This window comes from Glycine max, chromosome 19, assembly GCF_000004515.6.
Source record: "Glycine max cultivar Williams 82 chromosome 19, Glycine_max_v4.0, whole genome shotgun sequence".
NCBI lineage: Eukaryota > Viridiplantae > Streptophyta > Magnoliopsida > Fabales > Fabaceae > Glycine > Glycine max.
The window spans coordinates 42,346,194-42,368,043 of record NC_038255.2 but is presented as its reverse complement, the minus strand read 5'-3'; the positions used below and the strand labels follow the sequence as shown (position 1 = coordinate 42,368,043).

At 32.0% G+C, this 21,850-nt stretch overlaps 3 protein-coding genes across 13 annotated transcripts; 2 read left to right on the top strand and 1 right to left on the bottom strand.

The window, feature by feature from the left end:
* Window positions 1–279: 279 nt before the first annotated feature.
* On the top strand, window positions 280–5,188 carry LOC100790043 (type I inositol polyphosphate 5-phosphatase 4). Of its 11 annotated transcripts, none has more exons than XM_026127171.2 (13): window positions 280–916; window positions 1,004–1,091; window positions 1,442–1,510; window positions 1,737–1,830; window positions 1,948–2,052; window positions 2,135–2,753; window positions 2,835–3,028; window positions 3,166–3,274; window positions 3,381–3,529; window positions 3,688–3,878; window positions 4,468–4,540; window positions 4,636–4,749; window positions 4,936–5,188. In XM_026127171.2, the coding sequence occupies exons 1-13, from the start codon at window positions 887–889 to the stop codon at window positions 4,940–4,942; spliced, it is 1,842 nt and encodes a 613-aa protein (XP_025982956.1). In that variant the 5' UTR covers window positions 280–886; the 3' UTR covers window positions 4,943–5,188. The 11 variants fall into 11 exon arrangements, 5 of the variants coding, with proteins under 5 accessions (XP_025982956.1, XP_014627585.1, XP_014627587.1 ...); XM_014772099.2 differs by having other exon boundaries at window positions 4,630–4,749; XM_014772101.3 differs by having other exon boundaries at window positions 1,381–1,510; window positions 1,737–1,781; window positions 4,630–4,749.
* A 5,916-nt stretch (window positions 5,189–11,104) lies between these two features.
* Window positions 11,105–13,899, bottom strand: LOC100786841 (non-specific lipid transfer protein GPI-anchored 16). Its single transcript, XM_006604383.3, has 4 exons — window positions 13,514–13,899; window positions 13,347–13,373; window positions 13,017–13,085; window positions 11,105–12,217 (listed from the first exon to the last, which is right to left on the bottom strand). The coding sequence occupies exons 1-4, from the start codon at window positions 13,839–13,841 to the stop codon at window positions 11,991–11,993; spliced, it is 651 nt and encodes a 216-aa protein (XP_006604446.2). The 5' UTR covers window positions 13,842–13,899; the 3' UTR covers window positions 11,105–11,990.
* Window positions 13,900–14,986: 1,087 nt separating this feature from the next.
* Window positions 14,987–17,094, top strand: LOC100789510 (non-specific lipid transfer protein GPI-anchored 26). Its single transcript, XM_003554214.5, has 3 exons — window positions 14,987–15,717; window positions 15,789–15,845; window positions 16,651–17,094. Exons 1-3 carry the CDS (start codon window positions 15,384–15,386, stop codon window positions 16,806–16,808), a joined length of 549 nt encoding a protein of 182 aa, XP_003554262.1. The 5' UTR covers window positions 14,987–15,383; the 3' UTR covers window positions 16,809–17,094.
* The last annotated feature ends 4,756 nt before the right edge of the window (window positions 17,095–21,850 follow it).

The window sequence follows — 21,850 nt, the reverse complement described above, 5'->3', positions numbered from 1 at the left end:
TATACTTTTTATATTGAGTATTTATGAGCGAATGTAAGAACTAATAAAAGAATGACTAGGTAGGTTATAAATATGATGTGGGTTTCACAAGATTTTATTATTTTTAATAAATTTTAATTAATAAAAAAATCAGTATAAAAGAGTATAATAGAAAATGTGTTATTAATTTTATTTTTTTATAAGAAAAGAAAGATTATTGTACAAGAGGATTTATAGTTGTGCATCATGTTGAACCATTTGACTAAACAGTGTTTGGGTGTGAAGGAATGAGACCATTAACAATATATAAGCAACCATAGTTGATAGTTAGAGGTTGTGTGTGTGAGCTTAGGTGGGTGAGGTAGGCCTTGGATAGTTGGATTTGCTGTAAGTAAAAGGCCTCGAGGGAGAGCCAAACAAACTTGCCTCTCTTCAAATTCGCTGTTTTCCTCTCTGTTACCTCAACGAGGTTTCTCCACTCTCTCTCTCTCTCTACATGTTTCTACCTTGTCTTCTTTTTCTTCCTCGGTACTTCACCCTCTCTACCCTCATAACCTTAAACTTCACAACTGGGGCAGCACTTAATCCTTTCTTACTTCTGCATATTCTTCAGCCTCGTCACATTGCTTTCATCACCTAAGCCATTTTTCCCTCCTTTTTTTCATCTGTTTGAATGGAGAGACATATAAACCAAAACATGAAACTCAACAGAAATTAAGGTTGTCCTGTTCTGAGACAGAAAATTGTCTTCTAACTTAACACTCAGTCCTCACACAGTTCGTTCATGAAAGTAAGTACTAAGGAGCTTTGATTGAAAGAAGGAACAATAGACAGTGTGACATCAATTCAGAACCTTTGTATCCGTGAATAGAGAAAGCTTCATGAAGTTGTGAGCTTTGTCCCAACAATGAGAGATGAGAACTCGAAGAAGAGCAAGGTTTGAGAAATGCCAGCTCTCCTTCAAAATTCATTTGCATTTGATTTTCTGGGATTGGCATTGCTTACCCTGTTTTTCTTGTTCAAGCTTTCTTGGTCAAAATCATTGGTCAAGAAGTGGTTCAATATCAAGAACAAAGCTGAGGATTTTCACTCAGATGAGGTTCTCTCCCAAGGTGATTCTTCAATTTTTCCCATCACTTTGATGTAATCTACATTCTAGGGCTATCTAATAGGGAATAATCTTAACTTTTGTTTTAAAACCGAAAAGGGCATTTTTTCTGCTTCTAGTTCAACTAATTTTTGTGTGCACTAAAATAATTTTTTTTTCTTGTCTGTTTCCATGGGTATGCTACTTGCAGCACAGGATCTACCCTTTGTTGTTTTCCTTGTTCCATGGTTTCTAATTCTACCCTTTTTGTATACAAAATAATTCTGCTTTTTTTTTTTGTTTTGATTTTGTAGGATGATAAAATGATCGTCAAAAGAGCACAGCTTTGTTAACTTTATGGCTTTCCTTTTTCAGGTGTTGATGAAGAGTGTAGCAGCAACTATTCAGAAAGGGAGGCATGCACCATCAGGAAAAGCAAATCAGGTTCAGCATCTTCTTCATCTTCATATCTCTTAGGAGCACACGTTTTCAAATCCTTCTACTATATAAAAGATCAAAAGAAATTTAGACCACGCTTTTTTGTCGTAATTTTGGAAATCTATTTGTTCTTTCTTCTTATTCTTATTCTTTGTTTCTTTTTCATTTTCTATAGTTTTGGTTTCTACTAATCTAGTAATCTCCGATGTGTAATCTCTATTTTGATACATAGAGAGATCAAGCAGATGGTACTCAGACAGAATGCGAAGAGGAAGAGGTAAGAATGACCTTGATGAAGCTCAGGTTACAGATGTGTATAACTATAGGTATGCGGTATGCTTCATGTAGCTGTGTATTGTATTTCATTATCCTGGCTGTTACTATTGCAATGAAATTTAAGAATTTTTATTCTTTTGAGCTTCGTTTCTCCCTTTTGGATTCAGAATCTTTGCTGCCACTTGGAATGTAGCAGGGAAGTCACCTCCATGTTATTTGAGTCTTGAAGACTGGCTTCACACATCTCCACCTGCTGATATCTATGTTCTTGGGTAAATTGCTGACTATATAATGTTCAATCTCCTTTACTTATGCAAAAGTTCACTGAAATATTTTGCATTCACTTGGCCTCAGGTTTCAAGAAATTGTACCTCTTAATGCGGGTAATGTTTTGGGAACAGAAGACAATGGTCCTGCAAGAAAATGGCTAGCCCTTATTAGGAGGACCCTGAACAGCCTTCCTGGAACAAATGGCGGATGCCACACTCCTTCGCCCCTCCCTAATCCTATTGTAGAGCTAGATGCCGATTTTGAGGGATCAATGAGGCAGAAGGCAACTTCTTTCTTTCAACGAAGATCCTTCCAATCCTTGAGTCGTAGTATGAGAATCGATAATGATATGCTAATGCCCCAAGCCTGCCTTGATCGCCGTCTCAGTGTCTGTGATAGAGTGATGTTTGGTCACAGAACGAGCGACTATGATCCCAATTATCGATGGGGTTCCTCAGATGAAGAAAATGGCACTGGTGACTCCCCAATTACAGCACAATATTCACCAATGTCATATGGCGGTTGTTTCTCTACAGAAGACAGTGATAGACACACAGGACACTCAAGATATTGCTTGGTTGCTAGTAAGCAAATGGTTGGGGTATTTCTAACTGTTTGGGTGAAGAGTGATATAAGAGATGATGTTCACAACATGAAAGTGTCTTGTGTTGGCAGAGGCTTGATGGGATATCTTGGAAACAAGGTACATTTGACAATCTATTTCAATAGCAAAGTTTATAATGAACTAGGGAAGGAGACCATTTCATTCTGTTGGATTTTCCAGGGATCAATATCAATTAGTATGTCATTGCACCAAACAAGCTTTTGCTTCATTTGTAGTCATTTGACTTCTGGACAAAAGGATGGTGACGAGTTACGGAGAAATTCAGATGTAATGGAGATTCTCAGAAAGACAAGGTTTCCCCCTGTCCTAGACATCGGTGGTGAGTATTCTCCTCAGACAATTCTGGAACATGAGTAAGCCCCTCATCTCTACTGAATGTGATCTATACCATGCATCTGATACTTGGACATTGTGAATTTAAATAAAATTTACTACTAAGTGCTAACTTGTACCCTAGTTAAGAACTAAACTTTTGGTTTAACTGGTGTAGCCGAATAATTTGGCTGGGGGATTTAAATTATCGGATAGCCATTTCTTACCGTGCAGCAAAAGCTCTTGTTGAGATGCATGATTGGAAGACTTTGTTAGAGAATGACCAGGTATGTTACTATTTTGGTCCCTTTACAAGTAATTCTGATTAATCTTTGCTCCTTTCTCATATTGCTTCTAAGTTGTACCTGACCATTTGATATCTTTTTCTTTCAGTTGTGTATAGAGCAGAGGCAAGGTCGAGTCTTTGAAGGATGGAATGAAGGGAAAATATATTTCCCTCCCACTTATAAGTATTCAAACAATTCAGACAGATATGCAGGTGATGACAGACACTCAAAACAAAAGAGAAGAACTCCAGCATGGTAGTCTTCTTTCTTGCAAATAACTTCTTGTTTGAATCAATGAAGTGAAAAATATTACTGGAAAAGAGTGGGGAGGGGGGGTGCGCAAATAAATGATACTATTGCCAAATGAAATGTCCTGGATCATTATTTACGTAAAATAATCTCTATTCATGAAGGTGTGATCGTATCTTGTGGTATGGAAGGGGCCTTCACCAATTATCATACGTTCGTGGGGAGTCAAGATTTTCTGATCATCGGCCAGTGTATAGCATGTTCTTGGCAGAGGTTGAGTCTGTTAGCTGTAACCAAATAAAGAAAAGCTCCAGTTCCAGGATTGAAGTAGAAGAGTTGTTTCCACATTCACATGGTTACGGCTACACTGATTTGAACTACTTTTGATGAATGCCTAATTGTCTATAATTCTTATTCCATGAGATCAACTAGGCTATTTGAGGGAACTGAAACAGTTTAGTGTATAACACAAGGTAATTCACCTCAACAAGAAAATTCCCATAAATATTCTCTACCCTGTTCGATCATCCTTTAGAATTTAGCTTACAGAAAATCAAACTCGGATTTGCCATTAATTCTATTTCCTACAACTTCAAAATTCAATGAAGGCCAAGATCCAATATGCACAGGACTACTAACTGGTCTTTGTCTTCAAAATTAATTAGTTAATTGCTAATTGACCAAATAGTTCAGGTCTAGCCGTACCTACTTTCACCAAATAAGTAGACATTTCTAACCACAAGATTCATTTCAAGGAATAAGTACTTATATTGTCTGTTCTTGGCTATTAATTTGAGTCTGCAGAAGTTGATGCTATAAATATTTCAAATATTTCTTGACAGTAATGGATTTGACCATGTCGTTCTTCCTAATAAAGTTTCTAGTTGAAATGTCATGCAAGCCTTATCCTATACTTGACTTGGGGCCCCTCCTCTTTTAGGTAGGCAATACAGTGAGTGAGCAATTGCCAGCCACAATGATGATCGAGACATTCTGTTATCCTCACTTTCAAACAAGGTTGTCCTTTGCCCCTCTTTCTTTTTCTCGGTTTCTCTGTCTTTTTTCTTTCTATAACTACTAAACCTTCTCCATACACCTTGTTGCAGCTGCAGAGTTTGTGGTCTTGCACTATGGATATTTGCGGCTCACAGCCTTATTGGTAGAATAATGGCTATGTGGATCAAAGAAAATATACAGCATTTATTCTCAATTCTCATGAATGAGAGGTTAGTCTCTAGTATAAATCTTAGTATTCTGATATATTAGTCTCTGACTCTTGGCTAGAGAATACCTCGGATTAAACAACAACAAAAAAATGATAATGTAACTAAAATTAACTTGTGCTATGACTCAGTGAAGTAACAACTAATAGTTTTACTTCACTAATTTTCTTGCCTTTGTTATTTTTGCAGGATTTGAAGATTCTAACCAAGGTGTTTGACTTATTCTTTAACACAATTGAGATAAACCAAGGGAATATTTGTACCCCGTGTTAATTATCTTATTCGTTTATCTTGAGTTCTTAACCACCCTATTATTTTCTTATAGCAGCCAACTTTGATGAGAATCATTGCAGCTAATGAGTGAAATTTATGTTGTTGTTTTCAATTTTGTTTTTATGAATAAGTTGCAACAAAAAGGAAAAAAGGAACCACGCTACTTAAACTGCTTTGTTGGCTTTTACCAGTAAGTCATTATTTGTACCTGATGCCTAAACTTCTTTTTCCTTTTGTTTCATTCTGATTCGAGCACGTCTCATTGAGCAACATTTATTCAGTTTCAGTCAATGTTTATTCTTAAAGGAATAATTTCAATTCACATAATGTTAACAAGAATGATGTTGTCTTAATAATTTGTTACACCAAAAAACAAAAGGTTACGGTCCTTTTTTTTTTTTGGATCGTCCGGTTTAGAATTTTTCGTGATAGGTTTCAAAAAAGCTAATCCGTTAAAGAATGACAAAATTGTTTTAGCTATGTAATGGAAAGAGATCTACGTAGCAAAGTGTACTTTTTGTTTGACTAATGTGATCCTTTCAGAGAAGAAATTTTCTGACCCCAATAATGACCCACGTCTAAGTTGTCAAAATCTAAAATGTGGACCACCATCATCATGGATGCAATTTCCATTAACCTTCCCAATAAATTCTCAAGTAAACAAGTGTTTTGTAGGACAAATCCACCAATGAATTTGATGCTCAACCCACATGCCCTCGTTATAAGTTAGTGCATTCATACAATTCACTTGTTTATTTGCATTTATCATATACAGAAAAAGGGTCTCGGTCTCTTTATAGAAGACGTGGATTTGCATTTTATAAACTAGAAGACGCGTGTATATATTATACTAGCATTTTTAACAATACGAATTACTAGACTTAAAAAAGAAAAAAATATATGTACAGTTCCATAGGTGTTGTAAGTGTTGTTCTTTAATTAAAATTAAAACTGTCTCGATAATACACAAAAAAAAAATTACATTAACAAATCAAATCATGTATATTATTTTTAATTGGACAACAACACTTATGCAACTGTATGTAAGTTTTGTCGGACTTAGAAATTATCCGAATTGATTATGGAATGTTAAAATATATTTTTGGTCCTGCAAAATTATGAGTATTTTTTTCATCTCATTAAATTAAAATTGGTTATTTTTTGGAACATGATTCAAATAAATCCAAATTTATAATAATAATTTTTTATCGGTTATGCATGTGATAGATATAAAGACAAAATATAAAAGAACAATATACATAGGTTTTTATATTCAAACCTTACTTTGGGGCAAAAGTAATCAATTCCAATTTTATAAGGAAAAAAATATTGAAAAAATTTCAATAACAAATTTAGAATATTTGTATATTTATGAAGATGAAAAATAAATTTTAATCTTTAGAACGAAGGTATAAACGTTAACTTTATCATCAGTTTTTTTGCACTCAATTCAGTTGAGGTATAAAGAAAAACAATAATTGTGTGCTGTCAATATCTTTAAAAAAAAGTTTAAAATGTTTTTTATATATAATGAGAGGGGGAGAGAGCAATTATTCATAAACACATTAAGTTCGTTATTCTTCGTAATGCCGCAATTATTAGACTTTGTTTTCCGGCTAATATTGAAAGTTGCGTTTACGTCATTGTTAAATCTTGCTAGTTTGTTTGTGTTCGTCAAATCAACATATCAAAAGCGTCAGAGTGACTGCAGTTTAAAGAGGCAACACCTTGAAGAAACAATTAACAAAAGATAAAGAAAAAGTGTTTTGACTCGCTACTTTTTCTCTTTTTTTACCAGTAGGTATTGCCTCACCTTAATTAATCTTGTAATAACTTCAGAATGATATTATTGCCGAAATAAGTGTATAATTTCACTGTATTTTAAGTGCGTGCATATCTCAGTTTTTATAATTGGAGAGTGAACATGACAGTGATCTATGATATATACTTTTTTCAAATTTATATCTTATATTTTTTATATTAACAAATTGTCATTTAATACACAAACTATTTATTAGCAATTGGTAATATTTCATATATAAAATTACCTTTTTTAATATAACATATATAAAATTACATAACAACTTTACATCTCAGTTTTAAAACTGTATAAACTATAAAATTGGAATAAGATATATATTCTAATTTACCAATTCCTATTTTCATTATGTATAATTCAATAAATATAATGAGTTAATTATATCTACAACAATGATTATATATACAGAAGATTCCCACATTTTACATAATCTAATCATAATTATTTCGTACTTTTTATTCTTCCAATTTTCTTCCATCTCATCAACGACTTTTTAAAAAAAAATTATCTTAAACCATGACCAATATTACCCAAACCTCATCTATTCATTTTCCTATTCAGGAGAAAATTATGACTATTAGAACATTAAAATGAAGATATTTTTTGTTCTCAAGATTTATGGGACATTGTAGAAGAAGGATTCATTGCTTCTACATACACTTCAGTTCTTAGTGCAACACAAAAGAAGAAGTTGAAGGAGAATAAGAAAAAAGATTCAAGGACACTATATATTTTACAACAAGCAATAGATGACGCAATTTTTCCAAGAATAATGGATGTCACAAATGCTAAGGATGCGTGGAGTACATTGCAGGAGGAGTTTCAAGGCAACGACAAGGTATGTGCCATTAAACTTCAAAGTCTAGGACAGGGCTTTGAGTTAATAAAGATAAAGGAGTCTGAAACTGTTAAAGACTATTATTCTAGGATAAAAGAAATAGTTAGTCAAATAAGAGCATATAGAAAAAATATTTTTGACAAGAAAATTATTGAGAAAAATCTTATTTCTATTCCCCATAGCTTTGATGTAATTGTGATTGCAATAGAGCGAACCAAAGATTTGTCTACTTTACTAGTGACGACTTATGAATTCTCTTGAAGCGAATGAGCAAAGATTGAAAAGGCACGATGAAGACTCTCTCAAAAATTCCTTCCAATCAAAGCTCAAATTACAGTCTTAAGATGAAGAAACTGGTGGGAAAAAATAGAGAAGTTTCTAGAAACAAACATAATTCTAGAAATTTCCCTAAGACCAATCAAAAAAATATCCTCCATGTGACATATGTGAAAAGACAAATCACTCAGAGAAGGATTTTTGGCATCGTGGAAAACCACAATGTCATTATTGTAACAAAATTTGGACATGTGGAGAAGAATTGTTGCAATAAAAACAAGCATCAAGCAAATTTCATCAAGAAGCATGACAATGAGCAACATCTTTTCTATGCTACCCGAGATTCTAGCGATAAGACAGGTGGAAACTAGTACTTGGATGGCGGTTGCAGCAATCACATGGCTGATGATAGAAGCATCTTCAAGGAAATTGATGATACTGTCAAAGTCAAAGTTTGAAATGGCACCATGGTAGAGTCAAAAGTAAAAAGGCACTATCATGGTGGAGACAAAGAAAGGTACAAGATTCATCAAAGATGTCTTACTAGTTCCAAATCTTAAAGAAAATCTCTTAGGCATTAGACAAATGATGGAGAAAGACTATTCTCTTCACTTCAAAGGAGATACGTGCACTATCTGATAAAAATAACAAAAAAAAAGAGATTGTCAAAGTTAAAATGGAGAAAGGAAATAAAATTTTTCCAATAAGCTTCAAGTATACTACTAGTACTAACATTTCCATGAGAGCAACAATTGATGATTCATGGTTATGGCATCGAAGATTTGGTCACTTCCACACTCAAGCTTTGAAGTTGCTACATGAAAAGAATATGATGAAAGGTCTTCCATGCCTAGATGAAAATAATGAAGCTTGTGAAGCATGTCTTCTTGAAAAGCAATACAAATTACCATTTTCAACTAACAAAGCATGGAGAACTAAAGACTTGTTGGAGTTAATCCACACTAACATTTGTGGACTGATGAGGATATCATCACTAAACAACAACAAGTACTTCATCCTCTTTATTTATGACTTTTCTATAATGACTAGGGTCTACTTCAAAGAAAAATAAAAGGTCTATGGAATATTCAAGAAGTTAAAAGCTCTTGTTGAGAAACAAAGCGGGAAACATATTAAAGTAATAAGAAGTGATTGAAGCATAGAATATAAGTTACATGAAGATGAAAGTATCGAGCAAAAACTTACAATCTCATACTCTTCGCAACAAAATGGTATGTCTCAAAGGAAGAATCAGACAGTCATAGAGATGGCCAGATCAATGTTGAAGAGAAGGGATTGCCTAATACATTTTGGGCAGAAGCAGTTCACACTGCAGTCTACATACTCAACAGATGTCCAACTAATGCAGTTCAAGACAAGACTCCTCTTGAAGCATGGAGTGGACAAAAGCCATCAGCTAAAAACCTAAGAGTATTTGGGTTTATCCGCTACATGCATGTGTTAGACCAAAAGAGACACAAGCTAGAAGACAAGACTATAAGAGGAATCTTCTTGGGATACAATACCTAATCAATAGGCTACAAAGTCTACAACTTATAATTGAAAAAACTCACCATCAGTTGAGATGTTAAGGTTGATGAAAATGCTTCTTGGAATTGGGAAGTAGAAAAAGTTCAAGAAGTGGCAAAAGAAGCATGTATGCTTTCATCACCTCTACAACAAGATTCTTCACCAGAGTCTACTCCAAGACGAGTAAAATCCTTGGTGGACATATATGAAACTTGCAACACAACTATACTTGAGCCTAGATACTATGAAGAAACTTCAAAGAAACTAAGCAAAAGCATTACTAGCTTGAGCACTACAAGACCAAAGAACGAGTATTTACGAAGGCACTATCAAGAACAAAGTTCAAGTTACCATGGACCGAATTTGGAGTTACTAAAATTTGTATCAATGAGGAATGTTAAAATATGATACAAATTTCTAGAATAGAAAAGAAGGTCCTAGAAGTTCATGATTTATCTAGAAGTTAAATGTACTATAAACGTATAAGAGTATTGTTAAGAACAATCTAGAAACATTTATGACTTAAGTAGATCGTAGTATTCTAGACTATTGTATAAAGTCTAGAAAAATCTATCTCTAGAAGTATGATGCCACCAATCTTGCTTGCCTATAAATAGGCTTACAATACCTCAATGTAATGAATTTGAAAAATCAATGTATACTCCTCCTTTCATTGTCTAAGAGCTACACAACTACTAAGTCATCTACTACTTCTAATTAATATTTCTAACTACACCTTTATCCTAAACCAACTATCAATCACCATCCAACAACTAACTATCTTTCTATTCCCCTAAAATACTAACATCAGCAAACATTTTTCCTTTTTCCATCATCGTCACAACTTCATAAGTTTGAACGAAGAATTCACCCCTCAAAATAGCTTGAGTGCGTGTTTGGATAAGTGCTGATAGAATTGATTTTTGAATGAAATTGATTTTATAAAATTAATTTTGGTTAAAATTGATTTTGAAGTGATGCAATATGCTTGAATGTTTTCATTATATGCAATAGCTATTCAAGGTTGCTTCAACTCATAATCAATTATAAATTCATAATCAATTTTGAAATCTTCTATAACTTGAAACCAAGCATGTAAAAATAGAACAAATTAATTTAGATCCAGAATCAATTTTCCAACATGAAATCAAACATACATTAAGTCAAGTTGGATACCAGCTATCTTAGCATCTCTCAGTAGTGATGTGACATTTGTGCCCTATTTGCTTGGCAATATGCTTTCAAAAGAGAGGAGTATGATGAACCAATTCAAACTCCGGCTAGACACATCTCATCGAGGAGATCATGTGCTTGATCCAGCCATCGAAGTGAAATGCTTGCATTAATAACATGAACCAAGGCTGAGTTGTCATTGGAGAAAGGAGAATCTTCTCTTTCTGCCTTGAGAAGAAACATTGCTAAATCATTGGTCTTGCCGGCTTCTAGAAAAGCTTTAACTAATTTCACATAAATTGTTTCAGTTGGCTGCAGTATACCATGTTTGGTTATAATCAAGTCCACCTTCATTTGCAACTTGGCTAATAAAGAACCAAGTTTAGCTTTTGACTCAAGCTTTAGAAAACTCCTCCTACGATAATACAGCATTTGTAATTGGCCTGTTATTTTCTAAACTATCTTAAATCTTTATTGTTGTTCAAACTATGCACAGAAGCCAGTCCAGGAGAGTGGCTATGATCAATTTCAGCAGCATTTATCATATATTTGACAGATGCAAGAGAATTTGTTGCTTCCTTTGCTTTCCTAAGCATTTCCAAAACCATGTCTGATGCAGAATCTAGATCCCCAAATTTCAAATGGCATATCAACAAACAATTATAGAACTGTCGGAACTATAAATCAGTTAAATTTGGAGCTTCCTCTATGTGCCTTTGCAGCTTCTTGAGCTCTTCTCTTGGCCCATTTCTCTCATACACACGTGCCACTATTATCAGTAAATTTGCAACAGCTTTGACACCAATTCGAGGCATCATATCAAGAAGCTTCTCTACCTTCCTAGATGTCTCAAATATGAGCAATGTTAAAATCAACAGCATTTGGTTTCATGGCTATCAAAGGTGCATTGCTCTTTTTATGCGGATCTACTCTATTGTTCTGGAACAAATAACCTATTTCAAGAACTAACTCAGCAGCAAGGTAACTTTGGCTGGGTCTTGAGCCTGGACCAGGATTCTTTCAGCCACACTAGAGAAATATAGTCCTTGAAGAGTAATTTTATTCTCTGATCCAAGTGGAAATGCTTGCCAACTTCATATTGTTTATATATATATATATATATATATATATATTGGTATCTTTTTCTTGCAAAATATCTTTAATAATAAAGATAACATTTAAGTGTGACACCTATACACAATCTTACTCAGCAACTGTGTTTTAGTATACACTTAAAGAAGTTTGAGGGAGGAGCTGAAGCTTTTGCGCGCCTCGTACATTCGTCATTGGTCTCTGGATTATGATTTGTTGTTATACATTGTACATTAACAACTACTAATAGATGCCAAAAACCAGGATTCCTATGAAGAATGGAAAAGCTGAGGGGGAAGCAAAAGATGAATGAGATGCTGAAGGACGTGGAGTCAACACTGGTCGGATTTGTGGAATTCTAGTTCTTGTGGGCGTTTCTGCTTCCACTGGTGATGATGCTGGTGACAGTTCCCGTGCCAATTGCATATTTTCATATTTCTGTGCTTTGCCCATAGCCACCATTCTTGAATCTGCTCAGTTTCTCATTTTAGTGGATGTATAGTTGGAATTAATTTTAAATAAACTGTAAAGGATGTTTTAACATTGTGTCACATGATTATAAATTGTTATATAAAATAAATATATTAACTTTTAAAATAATTACTTTAAAATTTGTCACGTAAATTTTTAAATAGATTGATAATATAAAATTTTGACATCAGCACGTTAAACTTTTGTTTTTTATATATAAAAATGGTGCAACTTATGTCTTGCCCTCATTGATTATATTAATGTATAAAGAGTTAGGAACTTAGGAAGATAAAATATTAATGTATAAAGAGAGAGTTAGGAACTTAAGAGGATAAAATATTTCTTTCATTAATTTTAAGTTTTTTTTTATAGATTACATGCATTTTTTACTAAAAACAATTATGTTGAGTTAAATAGAATTATTCTATGAGCAACAAAACTAATTTTCAAGTTTTAAATAGATGATTTATATTTGGAAACTTATCAAATCATTTCCTGAGTTGTTTTATGTATTGTTATTATAAATATTATTTTTATATTATAGAATTTGATTAAAATATACTGTTGGTATAAAATATTTTTACATTATCATTTAATAACAAATTTTCATATATAAAATATTTGTTAAATTTTATAATAAATATTTTAAAATTCACACCAAAAAGTAATTTTTGATTTGCTAAAAAAGTAAAAAAAAATACAGTGCATGCAAATTAAATTTTTATTTGTATCCATTTGTGGATTGAAGTCCATTTTTTTAAAAGAAAAGAAAAAACCCTTTGGGCACATTAGTTATACCTTGTGGGCTTAAGGGTGATGTAGCAATTGAAGGGAGAGTTGGGCTGTTCGGTCCAAGAACTGCAGGGCCTGCCAAAAAGTTTTTTAGCTTTTTTTTAACCAAAGAAAGAGCATAATTGAAAAAGAAATCCAAATTAAAATATTTTGATAATATCGATTATAAACAAAAGTTGATTACAAAAATATAGTGTAAATGGAATTTTTACATAGATAAAAAATATTTAAAAAGTAACAGTAATATATACGACTGAATTTTGGGAAATGCAGTAATAAATATTAAAAGTACTAACGAGGAAAAATAAAATCTTGTGAAATGCAGTTAATCAATACCTGGAACTAGTAAAGGGGAACCAGAAGCTGCAATTTATCCTCCCAAAGAAAAACACTATTAGAAATCTAATTGATTTATCAGGAAATGGAAATGGGAAAATTAAAGTTTGTCAAAATGCACAAATATTTATATGCAATGGAGCATGAATTATTGAATTAGTTTGCACCTTTGCACTGTAAAGGAACTCCATTAATGTTGCATGCTTGTGAAAGGGAGAGGGCAAGAGCTTGGCTAAGGGGTTGTTGGAAAAATGGAGCATTGGCAGAGATAACCATGCAAGCACAATCCATATTAGTGCTCATCAAAGACCTTAATAAATCACAACACGTACTTGGTGGCACTAAACCATTATTAGTGCTTCCTGTAATGATGTTTGCACATGGTGTGAAACTGCTCATCATAGATGTTGTGCAGGACGTGCTAACTTGACCATAAACCAAATTTACTGAAGCCACTATAAGGGTTGCTAGTATCACCCGTATTTGAAAAGCCATGAGGGGTATGAGGATTATTTTTTGATGGAAGAAGATTGATGTGTAATAGGATGGTCTATGTTTTGATTACACTAAGATAAGGAATGGTTTTATATGCTACAATAGAGAACAGGTAGATATGAATATGATAAAGGAGTTCAACTAACTTGACTAACATTTGATCCAGTGAAGACCATTCCTGTCAATTGCCCCAATTATTGTTACAAACTTGCAATTTGGTATGGTTTGGCTAGACCAATTTCAATAGTTTGATGGAAATTAGTTTTTAGGATTTTTGACATTTGTATTAGACTACTGACAGATAAATCTGAGGATGTATCTTCCTATTGTATTGCAAGAGTCTAATTGATCCAGCAATGGACGCTTTCTCAACTCTTCTAGTTGTTGTTGCCTTGCCTTTTGTCAGCCGCAAACAAAGTGAAGGAATTAGAAGACCGTGAAGAAGAGGAACAAATACTAAAAAATCCATTCTAGAACGTCATATAGGTCCTGCTGCACAAAATTGGCACACACTTCAAATTGACCATAGGAACTAACCAAATTAAAACTAATTCCCCCAAACAATTGTCATCATTAAAGTGAGAATGGAAAACCTCAATGCTTAACTAAAAGTAACACATCTTAACACATTATTATCTTATTAAGGTGAAGGAAAAATATATTGAAGGTTTCATTTCTTAGAAAACGATGGATCTAAATGCTAGAGCTGTTGTTAGAACATCAATGACTGATAAGATCCCTCAAGTGTAGGCTATTATAGGGTGGGTTATGTCAAATTGTCAAACTCAAACATGCCCTGTTGTGAACATGTCAATGAGAAATACTTCCCATACGCATAAAATAGGATCCCTTAATATAAATCATTATATATATATATATATATATATATATATATGTATATGTATATTTTTTTTTTCTTTCTATTCTTGGCGTGATCATCTAGGAAAATAGAAAACATAGGAAATAGAAAAATGGAAAAGTTGTTGGAAAAAGTATCACATGTTTCAACGGTTCTAAGCATTATTTTTTTGTTATTATTCAATGCGTTAACATTTTCACTCCCTTTAAGTAGCCCGCTCCATTATGGATCATAATTATTGCACCAAAAGCATGAAACATTGCATAGGCACACTAATTCCACCATAAATCATTCTCAAAAGTAAAGTCATCATGAAAAGATGATACAAATTCTCTCCTTTCAATACCCGCAATATTACTCATGCCTTGGGGACATATCAAAATAGTAACCAAGAAAAGATAAGAAGCATATATAGAACGACACATAGGGCAACTTTATTAAATCAAAATGGTAAAGTTTCAGTCAGATTCTTAACAAAGAATCTACTGCCTACGTAAAGTAAAAAAAAGTTGTTCACCACTTCACCTGCTGCACAAGCTAGCCAGCTGCCGCTCTTTAATTCACACTTCTTTTTGTCACACTAAGTCATTCCATTGTGACTTTTCTACCTCCAAGATCCAAAGAAACCCATTGAGCACTTAAATATTCTCTCATTTGATCAACAACATTGGCGGGGGAATATCATGGCATCTAGAAGAATTGAGATGCTGCTGAGCATGTCCCTTGTGATGGCTCTTTGGGGTGTCACATTGGCTCAATCTGATCAATCAAGTTGCACCAATGTGTTCATAAGTCTTTCTCCCTGCCTTGACTATGTAACAGAAAATGCCTCTATCCCTTCTTCTTCTTGTTGCTCTCAACTTGCCTTTGTGGTGAGGTCACAGCCACTATGCCTATGTGAGGTTGTTAATGGTGGTGCATCATCTATTGCTGCAAGTTTCAACATCAATCAGACTCGAGCTTTGGCACTCCCCACTTCTTGCAACGTTCAGACACCTTCTATTAGCTCCTGCAGTGGTATGACTGAATTTTGTACCAGAATTTTTTGCACTGTGTAAAAAGCTTACCTTGTTATGTCATGATTTCAGCCTCAGCTTCTTCCTCTCAAGGTGTTTCTGTTTCCAACTTTCCGAATTCCCCTTCAGGTACCAAACAGAAATTCATTGATGCTTTTTAAGTAAAACATTTAGAGATGTGACAATGATACGTGCTAAACATTGGATAAAACATTAAATAGTAATGCCTTAGGCTATGTTTGTTTTAACATTCTGCACCCCCTAAATGGCCGTTCAGACAAAAGTAAGAAATTATGGCTTCTCACACAAAACGTAGCTTTGAAATGGGTGCCCATCATTTAGAGTGTGTCTGGGTTGTCGGTACGCAACCCAACTTACGTTTTCAAAAGCAAGGAAAGACATACTTTTGGATCCAACACACATTCAAGCCTTGACACTGGTTTTCCAAACATACACTTAAACGGTAAACCAAACATTCACCTAAACAGTAAACCAAAGACAATCTTACTCAGCATGTGACATATTCTTTTCAATATACAATATGAGGAGAGTCTGAGATACAAAGTGAGTTAGATGGGTAAGAAAGGAAAAAATAAGAAAAAAGTTTTAATTTCAGTCTTCTCTTGCTAACAAAACTACTATGCTAACAACTACCATTTGTTGATAAAAAAATATATATGAGGAGAGTCTCAACTTTTGGGTCTGATTTCTTGTTTAGTAAAATTTCAAGGAGAATTTTACACTGTAGCAAAGAATGTGATAGAAAATTTGTTATAGGTTTCCTTCAATCCTGAGTGGCCCAAGAATTTATGTCAAACTTATTGCATACACTGACATTTTCAACACCAGAAAAATGGGAGCAATTTGTTTTAAGTTTCTCTCACTTTCATTATTTTTAGTTAGCACTGTGAATCTGACATTTTTATTGGCATAGGAATTGGATCTAACACTGTTTCATCAACGACCGGAGGCAGTAGAAGTGTCGGTGCCTCATATCATGGAAATTCAAGTTCAACAAAATTGCCATGTTCTTTGTTTGTCATGTTTGTCCTTGCAACGACTTTGACTTTCACATTCAAGACCACGATCTAGACAACGTCTCTGCACATTTTTAAACCTTCTTATTATCTTCTACTGCTTCGAGCATACCCACTGGTATCATTTGTCCTTTATTCTTATTAAAAAAAAAAAAAACTTAGGATTAAAATTTCCCCTGTATATTAGATGTAAATTTTTATTTCTATTTTTCTTCTAGTGATGTCTAAGATATATATGTGCTTTGATTCTTAGTTTCTATCGGGACATACTGCCAAAATTCTGGCCACTGCCAAATTTTGGGTCAACCATGCACTGAGTTGGAACAATACTCTCTATTTCATTCTACGTTTCTACCATATCTAGAAAGTTAAATGAGAAAATTTCTTGAAATTATATGTGAGACCGGCATGATTAATTTAAACAGAATTTAAATTGAATTTTTTCAAAATATTTAAAATCATAAATACTATGTCTAATTGTCTATAACTTGTTCAAGTTCCTTAAAAAAAAAAAACTTATTCAAGTAAAATCAAAAAGTATAATTTATAATTTAAAATTATAAAATAAATATTAATAATAAATTTAAGAAGAATTGAAATTTATGTTAAATTATAAATATTAATAATTAATTTAAGAACAACTGAATTGGTTTTGAAAAGTTTTAATCACACATGTCAAATGCATGGTGCTTTTGTACCTGGTGTTTCCTACAAATTTAGGCACAACTTGTGCTTGAAGTTGGTTTTATCAATAATATTAACATGTTTTCCTTTAAAAAAATGCATTTTTTTTTTATATTCTAGTTGTTTTTTAAATTAATTTTTTAAATACACAGGATATGTACTTTCTACTTTAAGAATTTAACTCTTCTAACATAAGCCAAGTACACTTTAGAGGACAAAGTACAATAATAATTATTAAATAAAATTTAACAGTTGAAATTATAATTAACTTTAAATTTTATTGAATTTTAAATGTTTTCTAAATTATATTCTTAGTTTAATTAAGTTGTATTTTTATTTTCTTTCACGACTCTAGTTCTGAAAACAAAAATTCATGATATGTCGTCCCTTTACAAACCAGTTTTGATCAGTGTATTTGAAGAAAAGCAGGTTAGGTTCTTCAACATGCATACAGAATTGGTGATTTGCGAAGCAGGCCAGGTTTTAAGAATTCATGATCAATTTAAGAATAATGACGTACGGACAATTCAGTTCATGCTATTTGAAATCTTGAGTGAAAAGAAACTAGAAAATAGATAAATATAATTATGATAGCTGATATGATATAATTAAATAAACTAATAAAAAAAAAGGGGTATCATCATCATGTAATATAGATTATTATTAATCGAAACAAGAGTGCTTGATTATGCTGATAAGCTATAACATCAGTTTCCAATTTCTTTTTCTTTTCATTAACTGCATGTATATGATCGATGACTCATCAATTCTAGCCAAGTTACTACCACTCGTGTAACAAATTTTAGAAATCGTGATATTCAAGTCATATTACATAAAGGTCACTTGATTGGAACAAGTTAGGTATGCCTAATTAAGTTAAGTAGATGAACAAAACTGAGAGTATAAGGTGCCATGGCTTGTAATTCATTCTGGTCATTGTTTAGATGTAGCCTATGTTTCATGAAATTAGTTAGAAGCAAAAAAAATAATTGATAATTAAAATTTAAAAAATTAATTTATTAAATTATAAGTGTTCGATAAATTAACCGTTAAAGCTGAAAAATATAAAATAATAAAAGAATAATAAAATTAAGATTTGTGTGTCTGTGAATGATATGAAAAACGTCGAGCTTGGTGAATTTGATTACAAAGGCAACATTTTCTTCTTTTTTATTTTTTTAAAAAAAAAAACTTAGTGTTAGGTTTAAATCTGAGAAATATATTACCAGTAATCTGAGAAATATGTTAGCAATAAAATTTGTATGAGTGTACGTTTGAATTTTTATTATTATTTTTAGAAGATTAATCCGTTGATTTTTTTTCACAGACCAATTCCTACTCCAACATGTGGCGAGTTAAAATTTTCAAATTTACTTCAATAAAAGTGAATCAACCAATTTCAACAATATATTTTTTTTTTACTTTTTTTATTTAAAGATCAAATTGAAAACAATATCAAAAAATTTAGAACACTGATACATTCTTTAATTATTTTTCTTTTTTACTCGTCAACAAGGGATTAAGGTGGATTAACCTACTTTATCATCTCTATAAATATCTAAACACAAGACAAACATTTTTATTTTTATTTTGATATATGAATAAAGCTGCGAAGACCAATATAAAAATGCACACATCGTTAAAACTACTTCCACACATGTTAAAAGAATGATTTACGTGTTAAAAGGTGACATAATAAAGCATGCCTAGTTAACAATTTATTACACAGTTAAATACAAAAGTGTATCAATGAATTTTTCTCAACATGATTTACATAACGTAAAAAAACCCATAGGGTTTTATTTCTAGTTTAATAAAAACTAGATTTCAAAGATGTTGAGTATTTCAATTTTTGAGAAATAACTTTGGAGTGTTCTAAAGATATTGGAAAGCAAATACAAATGTGTATATAATTCGATCTAAATATTTACTTTCAAGACTAAAACTTTTTTTATTAATTTTTCAAAATTTCTATATTGTCCCAAATTAGACACATATGAATTCATATTTCATTTCAATTATGATTAAGGATGACTTTAAAATTAAAAACAACGAGACATGAATAAAGAAAAATGTTAGCAACGTATATTTTTATTATATTTTCAAACATTGAGTAAAATCTACGCAAATATCATTAAGGAAAAAGTGAAACCTACATTATTTAGTAGAGTTTATATGAATAGTATTCAATAATATACAAAATTGATAAAAAAAAAAAATTACTAGCATTCATCAAGGTATAAATAGAATACAGGATAAATTATAATTCTCATCTCTCTTTAAATCTTAGTATGCAATTTTGGTTTTCCTTAATTTTTTTTCTTGTCAATTTGATCTTTATTTTAAAAAAAAAAATTGCAAATTTGGTCCAATTTTCAATTTGCATATATTTGTTTCTTTTAATATGTTAATTAATTGAGTTATTTTTTATGGAACCTTAAGTGAATATGTTATCTCTAAGGTTCAATTGAACTAACATAATGATAATTGCAAAATTTGAGTTAAATTGATAGTCAATTTTGAATAAGAATGATTACAATTTCTTCACTTTATTGTTGTTTTTAATAAAATAATGAAGAAATTAATACCATTGTAATTTTTTATCAGCAGAAATCAAAAGAAGAAGACAAGTTCAAGTGCTTTAGAGAAAAACTGATGCAAAAACTAGAAGAAAAAACCTTGAAGGAAAATTGGAGATTTGGAAACCTTGCTTAGCGCACAAAACTGGCTCAGCACGCGTGCTCGCTTAACGATCAACTCACGCTTAATGCGAAGAAGGCCCACGAGAAAGTCCAAGGTCATGCTAAATGCGTGATTAAACTGTCATATTCACTAAGCCCAAGAGGCCCGCTTAGCGCGAGATCACGTGAATTTTAAGCTACCTTATGTCAAAGGAAAAAATACATCGAGACTCAAACTTTCTCTATAATGAATACATCCTAAGTCTGAGTATCTTAAGTAGGGGAAACCCTTTTTCCATGTTCATTATCCTCTTCTCTTCCTTTATCCATCCCTTCCCTTCTTCAATCCACATTAGTAGCTCCTAAAGTATAAAATCTCTTATGTTAATGACAGGCTAAACCCTTATTGTTGGGAGTCTGATAGGCCAACTCTTGTAATGTAAATCTTTTTTGTTATCTATTTAATGTAATCATGTTTCTATTTTTTTGTATCTATTTGTTTATTATGGTCTCATATAGTATTTAAGGGATAATACATTGAAAAATGGTTATTTTGTAAAGAACTAGGAAAATGTATCTAAATGAAATCATTGTTAGAAATAGATTGATTATTCGTTTAGCTTATTTCATGCATCTCTAATCTAATCTTAATATCTTAATGCAATTTATTATTTTTATCTTTGCAAATAAATTTGAAAAAAAAGATAAATTAGGCTCTTTATGCGGGAAACTAAAGATAGATGTCATAAGAGATGTGGTTGGAAAGTAGGATACCATTCTATACAGAAAATCATTAACATTGCATCAAAGTAGTTTTGACATGTTAGACCCCAACATATTTGCATTTTGAATTCATCTTTTTATCATCATCTTTATCTTTTATTCTTTACATTAAAATCTCTTATCTATTTTATTTTTTTACTTTTAAATCTCTTATCTCTTTAAATTTTTATTTTATCCCCTACCTTTTTGTATCTTCTATTTTAAATTTCTTATACTTCTTATCTTTACTTTCTTTAAATTTTACAACTCTTCATTCTCTATCTTATTTTTTGCTTGTAAATTTTGGATTTGCATCAATCTAAGTACAAATAAAGTTCATGTGTATTCGATACTTGGACTTTTGAGTATTTTACTACTTGAGATAATTTGGTGTATTTGTCTATGAGTTAACACATAACAAAAATGAAACATGCAAAATTGAGTATTGAACAAAAATTGTGAATTTTTTAAAATAGATGGAATAAAATTGTGGGGAAAAAAATAAAAAGACGAAAATCACATATTAAAACTAAAGAAGAGTAAAATTGCAATTTATCCTGGAATAAAATATTTAAAACCAAATAAAAATTTAATTGAACATGAAGGCTAAAAATGAGTTTGTTCATATTTGTTAAATGTTAATTTGTCAGCCATTATTATTTGTTTGTTTCTTTCTAAGGTACACTGATCATTAAATTCCATAAATTTATAGTAAAAGTTTTAGAGTTTAACATTGGTTTTTTTGTATCAGGTATGCACCTTGTCAATTAGGTACAGATTCACAAAATAAGTAAAAGACTTTTATAAACAGCTATGGAAGAAATTGATACACAAGTAGTTAATACCATGCTTTGTATTTTGTTTTGGTGAAACATAGCCTGATTGATGTCTTTATTTACCAGGCCCACAAATTTTTGCGGTAATCATTACCTGTACTTCTTGTAAAGAATTAGACACGTAGCAATACCAC

Excerpts from the sequence above, each read along its gene's own strand:
- LOC100789510 (XM_003554214.5), top strand. The coding sequence starts at position 15,384 with ATGGCATCTAGAAGAATTGAGATGCTGCTGAGCATGTCCCTTGTGATG. Across the intron at positions 15,718-15,788 it reads TTCTATTAGCTCCTGCAGTG|CCTCAGCTTCTTCCTCTCAA; the intron begins GTATGACTGAAT and ends TCATGATTTCAG. Across the intron at positions 15,846-16,650 it reads CTTTCCGAATTCCCCTTCAG|GAATTGGATCTAACACTGTT; the intron begins GTACCAAACAGA and ends TTATTGGCATAG.
- LOC100790043 (XM_014772099.2), top strand. The coding sequence starts at position 887 with ATGAGAGATGAGAACTCGAAGAAGAGCAAG. Across the intron at positions 1,831-1,947 it reads ACAGATGTGTATAACTATAG|AATCTTTGCTGCCACTTGGA; the intron begins GTATGCGGTATG and ends TTTTGGATTCAG. Across the intron at positions 4,541-4,629 it reads TATCCTCACTTTCAAACAAG|CTGCAGAGTTTGTGGTCTTG; the intron begins GTTGTCCTTTGC and ends ACCTTGTTGCAG.
- LOC100786841 (XM_006604383.3), bottom strand. The coding sequence starts at position 13,841 with ATGGCTTTTCAAATACGGGTGATACTAGCAACCCTTATAGTGGCTTCA. Across the intron at positions 13,086-13,346 it reads TTCCCCTTTACTAGTTCCAG|GCCCTGCAGTTCTTGGACCG; the intron begins GTATTGATTAAC and ends ACTTTTTGGCAG. Across the intron at positions 12,218-13,016 it reads ATCACCCTTAAGCCCACAAG|ATTCAAGAATGGTGGCTATG; the intron begins GTATAACTAATG and ends GAAACTGAGCAG.